General features: G+C 32.4%; 1 protein-coding gene across 1 annotated transcript; it reads left to right on the top strand.

Moving 5' to 3' along the window:
- Window positions 1–2094: 2094 nt before the first annotated feature.
- LOC108211012 (alpha-(1,4)-fucosyltransferase) lies at window positions 2095–10090 on the top strand. Its single transcript, XM_017382491.2, has 3 exons — window positions 2095–2791; window positions 8545–8718; window positions 9206–10090. Exons 1-3 carry the CDS (start codon window positions 2309–2311, stop codon window positions 9773–9775), a joined length of 1227 nt encoding a protein of 408 aa, XP_017237980.1. The 5' UTR covers window positions 2095–2308; the 3' UTR covers window positions 9776–10090.
- Window positions 10091–10553: the final 463 nt, after the last annotated feature.

Genomic DNA, 10553 nt, shown 5'->3' with positions numbered 1-10553 from the left:
TGTTGGGCTCCCGTTAGTGACATTTAACGGGAGCCATTTTAAAAAACGAAACCAAGTTTAGCCATTTTTTTGAGAATTTGGAATTCTGACCAATTTTTCGAAAATCTGTGTAAAGTTTGGTCACAACTTTGAGGTTTACTCCTTATCTAATTATACTTAACTATTCCGCTTAGTTAAATTCGATCACTATATTAGTTCAAATAAAATATTACAGAGTTTAGATCTACTTAGAGTTTCAAAATATTGATTTGGTGATAAATCAATTGAGGTGAATCAATGATGAGTTAAGTGACTGCGATTCAATTTCAACCATAGACGTGTTTACAAATATTTATATTCGATAAGGTAAGGATCGTGTGAATTGACCCCACGACGATGGTATGAGTTCGAAATATTTTGTTTTAGTGCTTTTAAATGTATTTGTGTCCTTTGTAATTGATTTTATATTTAGTTATTGTATTCTATGATTCGTTTTATAACTAGATTTACTAGACTTGCTGTTTCTTTGATTTTAATATTTGTGCCATAGTTGATGGCTTTATGATCGTGTATTGCAATTATGTTTGTCGTTTATTAACGATTGTGTCATTTTAGATGACTTTGTTTCGGTGCCTGGCATATAGTTTCGTGCTTGATTCTTTTTTTCTTTCCTCCTTTTTTTCTCTCCCTCTTCATTTTCTTCCTTTCCGCGGAATTTTGTCTTTCATCCGGGTTTTTTTTCAGTCATTGAAGTTTTATTGGCTAAATTTCCGGGGCCATCTATGCATGACCTTCGGTTAGTCGGTAGACTTTTTTGAATGAAAGTTTTCCTTTCTTCTTAGTTCCGCGGGTTTTGCTTTTCTTTCGAGTGATTTTTTTCAGACATCAAAATTTTTATCTAATTTTTGTGGGGTTTTTCGACATGTTCTTTGATTAGATGAAAGTTTTCATGTATGAAAGAAGCTCTCCGATCCTTTCGGTATTGTATTTTGGTACAATTCACTGACGTGAAAGTCTTACGACAAAAAAAAAATAAAAATTATTACAGAGTTTTTTAAAGAATAAAAGATTACAGAGTTGATTAATTACTTTTCACAGTGACCAGTCCTAACAACAATTTAGCCACTAAATGGCATTTTGGTCACTCAACTGACCGGAAACTTGCAATTGAGTCATCCAACTGAAAAAGCTGTCAGTCACATCATTATACTCTTAAAAATTTTCATTCAGGTCTACATTCCGTTAAAAATTTGACAGAATGCTGACTAAGCATCATGACTTGGCTTAAATAAATCCACTATGGCATGTACAGTCAGCTGAAATTGCATTTTGGTCACTCAACTGACTACAAACTTGCAATCGGGTCATCAAACTCAATAAACTTTCATTTAGGTCACTTATCATAATATCCATTAAAAATTGAAAAAAAAAAAAAGAATTAAAAGTTATAATACAACACCTTTTTTTCTCTTTTAAAAATTTCGAAACTTATTAACAAATGAAACAGATACACACACATAAAATCAATAGTTTCACCTATAAAAACTTAATCTTTGTTTATCTCTTATCGATTTATATATTTTAAGGCCAATATTAGTTTTTCCAAAATTACCTCAAGATATATACAACGATAAGAAATAAACAAAGATTAAGTTTTTGTGGGTGAAACTATTGATTTTATGTGTGTGTATCTGTTTCATTTGTTAATAAGTTTCGAAATTTTCAAGAGAGAGAAAAAGGTGCTGCATGATTGTTTTTTGATTTTTTTTTCCAAATTTTAACAGATATTATGATAAATGACCTAAATGAAAGTTTTTTGAGTTTGATGACCCGATTGCAAGTTTGTAGTCAGTTGAGTGATAAAAATGCCACTTCAGCTGACTGTACATGCCACGATGGATTTATTTAAGCCAAGTCACGATGCTTAGTCAGCTTTACGTCAAATTTTTAACGGAGTGTAACGGCCAGTGATCTGAATGAAAATTTTTAAGAGTATAATGATGTGACTGACAGCTTTTTGAGTTGAATGACTCAATTGCAAATTTCTGGTCAATAGAATGACTAAAACGCCATTTAACCCAGTTTACCGAACAACAAAATACTCCATATACATACGCCAACGTTGACGCACAAAAATTTTGAGCAACCACCAAGTCATATGTATGTGTAGCCATCTTGCTCCTTTTCTTACTCAACCATTTCACCTGCCGCCGGCGTCAAATATGATCCAATCCCTCTCTGATCTGAGACTCTCAAACCCCATTACTTTCTCGCTCTTCCTCTAGAGAGATTGGGAGAGAAAGAGAGAGATCCCTTTTCATTAACAGTTATGCAATTTAAGCTAAAATCCATCAATTCTTTAGCAATCACAATGATGCTCGTTTTTGCACTTGTAATCCTCTTCTTTTCTGGTTTTCTTGATTTCCCAACTGCACATTCTTCAATCCCATCTGCTTATAATAAATCTCTATTACTCCCCAAATCTGCTTCTCACCCATTTAAGGACTTGTTTGGTGCTTACAAAAGCTGGGATTCTCAAGTGGGTTGTAACAAGTTTAGACATACACATCAAGAATCAAACAATGACTCGGTCTCGTTTTCTTCTTTGCAAGATGTGTTTGGGGAAATCAAGTGTAGTGTGTTGAAAATTAAGCATGTTGCTGTTTTGGTGAAGGGCTGGACTTGGGTACCTGATAATTTGGATAATTTGTATTCGTGTCGATGCGGGTTGAGTTGTTTGTGGACTAAGTCTGATGTTCTTGCTGATAAGCCTGATGCTGTGCTGTTTGAAACTACCACACCGCCGCTTATGGTATGTGTTGATTTTGTTTTATGAGCTTCAGTGCTAAATGAATAGTATAAGTGTTTGATTTGTCAGTTGAAGAGTGTAGATACTACGTAATTGCTATGAATTTATATTCAATATATATTTTTTAGATAAAAATCAGGGACTTGTATTGGTGGTTTTTTATTTAAATTTGTCATGGGTCTTGAAAGCAAATACTGGTGATCTGAGCATTTGTTTTGGCAGTTAGCAGCTTATCTGTTGCTGACTTACTGCTTGGTTATTTTTAAGTTGGTTGGCAACATATCTTTGATTTCTACTCTTAGGACACATCTGACTACCAAGTGAATTTATATCTCTGAACAATTTTCTGGGAATAACTTACAAAATATCTTAGGAGTTGGGATGGTTTGAATGTGCACTTTCAATAGGCTGCTAGATTTGTTCCACCTAAAGCAAATAAAACTTGATGACAACAGTAATAGTTCCTAAATCATCTAATTTGTTCACTTCGAAATTGTAATGTGCTAACTGCCAAGCATAGTTTCCAGGGGTAAGTTGAGATGATACTGCTAAGCACCTGGATGCATAGATATACTTGTTAGGCGATTATGAATTTTCTCATGACATACCATTTTTAGTCACTTTACAGCTAGGCAATGCTATTAGCTTGGCTAGATAGATATCATGGAAAGTTTCCCTAAAGTGTGAATGTGAATCTGGAACAAGATCGGGTTAAATGCCTAGAATGTCGCCAAATGTGATCCACCAACTTGCAAGTACCTTATGAATGAGGTACTTATAAAACTTGCAATCTAACAATTGAACCCACGATTATTTTCACATTCTTGGCTCTGTTTGGCTTTAGCGGAAACCGTTAACTTATTACCTTTGAGATCAATTTGACAAATAGTATAATGATTACAGGGCTGAGCTTAATTGGCTGACTGGTAATTTAACCAAAGATGAATGTGCATGAAGGAAACTCTGCACTTAATATATAACATATAATTTATATATGTCTCTGAAGTAAAGCGAACAAGCATTAACTGAAATAAATAATTATTTATTTTCTAAATAATATGTGTATTATATTTCAATTAAAAAGTTATTGAATTAAAATATCAAAATTTTATAATTATTATATTACAAGTAATAATTTCAACCTTACTAATTACTAAAATAATGACTACCCCTAATTAACTATATGTATCTCTTGGCCATTTTAATATACTAGCTTTTAGAATATGCTATATACAAGCTTTTAATTATATTCATCATCATATGATATTTATGTAAATTTAAGTCATATCATTATAACTTAATATTTTTATTTTTTTGTAAGGCGTTGCCGGTTTTTTAACTTAATATTTATGAGTCATGTTCCTCTTAAAACCCTTAGCCTTACAACTCTTAGAATTCCTAGCCTTATTTTTCTAGTATTAATTAGGGTTTTGCAGCAAAATTGCACATGTAAAAAATGTCGTGTTTGTATTATATTTTGAATTATTTTTGAACACACACAACGATGCAAACAACATGCATTTAGATTTAGATCTTGAAATTCTATTTAAAATTTAAGGTTCTGCGACAGAACATTAGTGGTTCTATTTTAAGGATGGGTTCTCTTTTGAACGCGGCCTTAATATTTATATATGGATAACTCAAAAAGAAATTTTATTCAACTTCTTCAAACTATTTTAGCAATTAACATACATAATTAGTAAATTCTCTTAACAATATATAACAATCTAAAATTATATACATATAAATATATATTAGTTTATCAAGTTTTGTGTTTTTATGTTTGGGTGTATGGTGACAGGTGGATGCTAATAAATAAATACATATTATTTTATTATGTGTAACTATCAAAATTTGAACACTTACTCTCTCTTTTTTGTAACAAATTAATACAATGCTAACAAATTAATACAATGCTATTTCCTAAATGTGCCAAAGACGGAACCCGTGATTTATAATTATGATGGACCATATAACCTCTTATTACTCTAATTATATTTAGAATCTAATGTCCAGATCTGAAATAATACATAAATATATAAATTCCTTCCCAGATGCGAGTCTGGACCCATTTTAATGATCCTCTAACTTTTTTATTTTAAACGTTTCCACATCAATGATACTTCATCATTAATATTACACATCAATAATCCACTTCACACCAATAGTCGAAACTTATTTGTAAAGTCCTTTAATCAGTTTACTGCAAGCATTTTGATTTTGCTTCTGCAAGTTGTAAATTGATGTTTTAGCCATTTAACCTTAATAAGAAGGGCTTGTATTACTCGTATTATGTTTTACCACAACTTATAATAAAGTGATCTAGCTTTGTGCACATAATTCATATTAACTTCTACTCCCTCCGTCCCACCAGGTTCTTTACAGTTTCCTTATTTGGTCGTCCCACCCATTTCTTTACATTACAAAACTTTCCTAAAATAGTTAATGGGTCCCACCACTTTCCCACTTTTTCTCCCTTTTCACACTACTTTTACTCCACTATCTCTCTTTTATATATTAAAAATCAGTGGGTCCCACCACTTCACCCACTTTTTTTTCTCTTTTGTACTACTTTATACATATTTCTTAACCTCCGTGCCCAAACCCAATGTAAAGAATTGGGTGGGACGGAGGGAGTATCCTTTAAGATATTCTCATTAAATAGGCAATCGACAACATTGAAAGAGTGTTATAATATTTGTGGTACAGATTAATGTCAGCAACTGTTTATTAGTAACAATGGTTTTTCATGAAGGGGTTACCAGTGTTCACATATCCTATCGTAGTCTGTTTGGTGAGACAGATTTAGCAAATTGTGTATCTTTAATATCCAACTCATTTTCTTGTTTTCTTATATAAGCCTCATGATATATATATGGTGATAACTGATAATTTATGGGAAACCCAATGCTAAAACCCACCTTAGAAATATCAAATGCCTTGTTCTGCACTGCTGAGAAATTTTCAGAAAATTAGTGGGCGCAAACACTGATTTGAAAGAGACGTAGATCTGTTGAATGTGGTTTATAAAGAAAACTCGTATTTCTTAAGTCTAGAACATCCATGTTGGCTGTATAATAGGAATTTTGTAATGGTAAAAGGGTTGTGCTTGCTTGTACAAGACGTCTATTTGAGCATTATTATCGAAAGGTATTAATGTTCAGCATTCTATCTATAAATCCATGAAGTCTTTTGTAAAACTTTAAGAAAATTGGTTTACATAGAGGCCTCAATCTTTCCCATGGCATCGTGCTGTGTTTCATGTATAGAATCTCTCTATATTTTTTTGTGCTTGTTAATATTTTATCAGAATTTTGTCGAGTTAGCATTCTAAGTTTTAATCTTTAATAAATTAATGCTTGGAAAAGCTTTTGCATTGTATTTTTAAAAAAATAAATTTTTTGTGGTCTTATTTCTACATCAAAAGTAATTCTTAATTTCATTTCTGCATGATTATGAAAGACAGTTTCCTTCTGTCTTGTATTGTTAGATGTGACATTGTTTTATTATAAATAACTAGCATGTCCAAGGCTTTTATAGGCAGGAGCCTGATTAAAATTAAAAAAATAAATAACTATTTTTGTTGAAATATTCTTATGTTTAAAATTTCAATAAAATTTTAATATAGATGCATATTTAATAGTATTACAAGTTCAACGGGACTGATATAAACAATGAACCGGCATCCGGGTAGGATTAGATATACATTATTGAAAATATTTTTATTGCAAATTAGGTTAACAAAATTTTAAAACTCAATTACTAGTTACAAAAATATCTAATTCAGTTCTAGTAGTATTCTGAATATATAATATTTATAGTTTTAACAAATCTAATACATGTAAAGGAATAATATAATTGTAATATTAATGCGAATTAGTGTAAATAATGGGTTGTAACATATGATTTTAGATTGTATCAAATATTGTGTGTTATATGATATTAGAACTCCATGTCTTGCAATATGTTATGTTTACTAAATATTACTCAATTACTAGTTACAAAATATCTAATTCAGTTCTAGTAGTATTCTGAAATATATAATATTTATAGTTTTAACAAATTTAGTACATGTAAAAGAATAATATAATTGTAATATTAACGAGGATTAGTGTAAATAATGGGTTGTAATATATGATTTTAGATTGTATCAAATATTGTGTGTTAAATGATATTAGAACTCTATGTCTTGCAATATGTTATGTTTACTAAATATAACTCCCTCTGTCCCGATTTTTTAGTCCTTGTTTCCTTGTTCCTTTGTCCCAAAAAAGTTGTTCACGTTAAGTTAATATGGTTTACATGCTAAAATTATTTATGTTTATGGTAAATAATCTAAACTTTTGGTAACATATAGCTCAATTGTTATGATTGATGCACAAGAAAAACAGGAACGAGTGAATACAAAACATCAGCAAAACAGATTACTTTGGAGAACTAATGGTATTTTTTAAAAGTGGGCTAACCAAAATATTGGTTTAACTTCAAAATTTCTGAAGTTCGGTTGTAGTGTAGTATAGATAAGCCAGACAAGTCAAGCTTTCAGCTTCACTACTTTATCTCGGTTGAAGTCATGTTTTCCCTTCCAAATAGAGAAATTCTACAAAGAAAAACTCCTGTTATAAGGGATTGCCCGAACCCGAAAGATTAAAGATCCACTGGCCCAGCAACCATTACACAAGCTTTAAGATTATACCTGCAGAAAAGATCTCTTAAACCATATCTTGATTTACTGTTTTGTTCCTAGAGTTGTTGTAGATAAGTTTTTAGATTTAGTTTGAACTTATTTGTATGTATATGTTGACATAATTTTACTTTGTTCTTCTCGTTGCAGAATCCTTGCTCCTCCAAATTACTATCTTTTAAATTAGCTTCAGTCCAACTAAAAGAACAATAACCTTTGTAGTATAGTGGATACCCCTCTTCTCTTGCTAACAAGAGGTTGAGGGTTTGAGCCTCAATGGAGGATTGCTTGTTGGTGTATTTGAATTTCTGTAATGGACCATCATCAGGAAATAACAAATGAAAGTAAGATACATGAGAGGAATCATTTCTGTGTGCACTTTTCTGATACTTTTTGGCTCTTGTCCTGCGGCTGCCTTCTTTATAGTAACTGCTGATTACATGCTTTCTGTATGTGATATTAGTGGGAGGTCTCTTGTAGTCTTCCATAACACTCATATAAAAAAAAAGCAATGAATTCTTTTGTTTGTAGAGGATTTGGGCAAATCTAGGATTGGTACAGATTCAGTTTACCGGTAAAATGCTTGTGCACCTTCATCTTTCTATTAATTTAAAGTGTAGTATTCTATTGATCCAACTTCTGTGATTCCAGAAATATAGTTCAGTAGATTTATACGATCTCTATTTAGCTATTTACAAAATATCCTTGGTGGCTTCCTATCTAAACTGGACACCAAGGTCACAACTGTTGATTAATTTATGATTCTTTTTTTCCTTTTATATTTACTTGGGTAAAATTATTATTGTTTGCAGTATCGTTCTTATATAGTAAAATGCAATTGCACAAGAATTAACCCCTTATTTCTAACTTTATTAAGGCTTTTGGTTAGCCCTTCAAATCAAAGTTATACTTGTATGTAATAGAGTGCTGAAACAATTTATTGTTGGCAGCAACTGCACGACTTCAAAATTTACCCATCTTTTATTAGTATTACAATTCATTACCCATCTTTTATTAGTATTACAATTCGTTCCCTGCAAGTATTTACTTTTTTCTCTTAAATGTCCATTAGAGGAAAAGTGGTGATCCACTACGTGTGTACATGGATCTTGAAGCTGGAAGAAAACGGTCAGGTTTAGAGGATTTATTCATCAGCTATCACGCCAAAGATGATGTTCAGGCAACCTATGCAGGTGGCCTTTTTCATAACAACAGAAATTATCAATTGTCTTCTTCCAAGAACAATGTATGTTCAACGAACCAATATATATGTCTTCATTCTCCTACATAAACATTTCAATTCTCTCTCATCTTGCTCATATTATCTTTTCGTATATATATAAATTACAAACCGATGCATTAACATGGAGTTGAAGGTTCAGATTTCTGTTTTTAATATTGTGTTCTGTTTTCAAAAAACAACATTTTGATAGTTTCTGTTTTCTCTTTTCTGAACTGCTTTTTAGTTATTTATTTTTTTCGAGAAGCAAGACCAAACACCACATTTGTTTTCTGAAAACTGATTTTATGTTTGTATCAACAGAAACTAGTTTTTTGTTATAAAGCCAAACATGTACTTAATATTTCTTTCAAAACTTTACAATAGGAGAAGTTTAGTTTAAAGTAAGTAATAAGCAGGGTCTAATTTTGGGAATAGCTACTGGAAACATGCAAATTACCTATTACAAGGTGTATGTAAACTGATCTTCTTTTAATTTCCGCTTAATATTCAGGATGTTCTCGTCTATTGGTCTTCATCACGCTGTCTTCCCAAAAGAAACCAGCTTGCGAAAAGTTTGCTAAGGTTGCTGCCTCATCATTCATTTGGCAAGTGCTTAAACAATGTTGGTGGACGAAACATGGCACTCTCTTTCTATCCTGAATGTGCAAAGGATCCCAATGAACCCCCTAAATGGTGGGATCATTTACATTGTGCCATGTCTCACTACAAGTTTGTCCTTGCAATTGAAAACACAGAAACGGAGAGTTATGTAACAGAAAAATTATTTTATGCATTGGACTCTGGAGCAGTTCCAATATATTTTGGAGCTCCTAATGTTTGGGACTTTGTACCTCCACATTCCATAATAGATGGAAGTAAATTTGGGTCCATGGAAGAACTGGCTTCTTATGTAAAGGCTCTTGCAAATGATCCAGTTGCTTATGCAGAATATCATGCATGGAGAAGGTGTGGTGTTCTGGGTAATTATCATAGGACTCGTGCAGCTAGCTTAGATACATTACCATGTAGACTATGTGAAGCGGTTAGTAAAAAGGGTGGGATCAATGCAAAACCATTTTGAGTACTTCACCTGCTGTGGAGTGTAATTCACTGACTATCAATGCGGGTACTCTGTTTCTGGATACTTTTTTGTAGCTGCCTACATTGGTAAAGGTTCTCCCGTTTTCCCTCTGCTTCTCATCCGTTTTTTTTTTCCTGTAATATATTAGCTGTTGTAAGTGTGTATACGAGATTTGACATGTAGAAAGTGAAACTACAAAAATCAGGCTAGAAAATTTTAAAATTCAACTTGAACATGAGCTGAAATCCTTAGACCATTTTACACTGGTTATGCTGGTTATACTTGAATGCAATGAAGCGCCGCTCCTTGTTGGTATCTCCTTCAAGTTCCTTTTGATAGATAAAAATCAAAGTTGCTTATATGATAATTGAACTGTCTTTATCTTCGCTGAACATTATTTATGGCGGAATTTCTATTTAAACTCCGAGAAGTCGATAGATAAGAGTGGCAGATGGGTAATCTAGCAAAAGATAGAGAAGTTAGAGCAACTGCAAGGAACCATATTCTATGTATTATAACTCACCTACGACTCTACGAGGACAATAAGTAGGGAGCTGTTCCAACCATCTCCGGTCTCCCCCTTCCCTGAATTTTTTTCTGGGGAGATAAAACTCAACCCCAGGCCCAGGGATGAATCCAGCCACCATATGCTTCCACCTCAACTCACTCTTCGACCCCCTCTCCGTCTCAGCACCAACCATGTATTATAGTCATTCAAATTTATATTTTAGATAGAAATTAAATATTATTTTCCAGTTTTAGGGGACGAGATAATAGG

The sequence above is a fragment of the Daucus carota genome, chromosome 3 (genome assembly GCF_001625215.2).
Source record: "Daucus carota subsp. sativus chromosome 3, DH1 v3.0, whole genome shotgun sequence".
Classification (NCBI taxonomy): domain Eukaryota; kingdom Viridiplantae; phylum Streptophyta; class Magnoliopsida; order Apiales; family Apiaceae; genus Daucus; species Daucus carota.
The sequence above is the reverse complement of the archived record's forward strand: the minus strand, read 5'-3'. Positions and strand labels throughout refer to the sequence as shown.

Bases quoted from the DNA above. Each gene is read 5' to 3' on its own strand.
- LOC108211012 (XM_017382491.2), top strand. From the start codon at position 2,309: ATGCAATTTAAGCTAAAATCCATCAATTCTTTAGCAATCACAATGATG. The intron at 2,792-8,544 runs GTATGTGTTGAT...AATGTCCATTAG, and splicing joins CTACCACACCGCCGCTTATG to AGGAAAAGTGGTGATCCACT. The intron at 8,719-9,205 runs GTATGTTCAACG...CTTAATATTCAG, and splicing joins TGTCTTCTTCCAAGAACAAT to GATGTTCTCGTCTATTGGTC.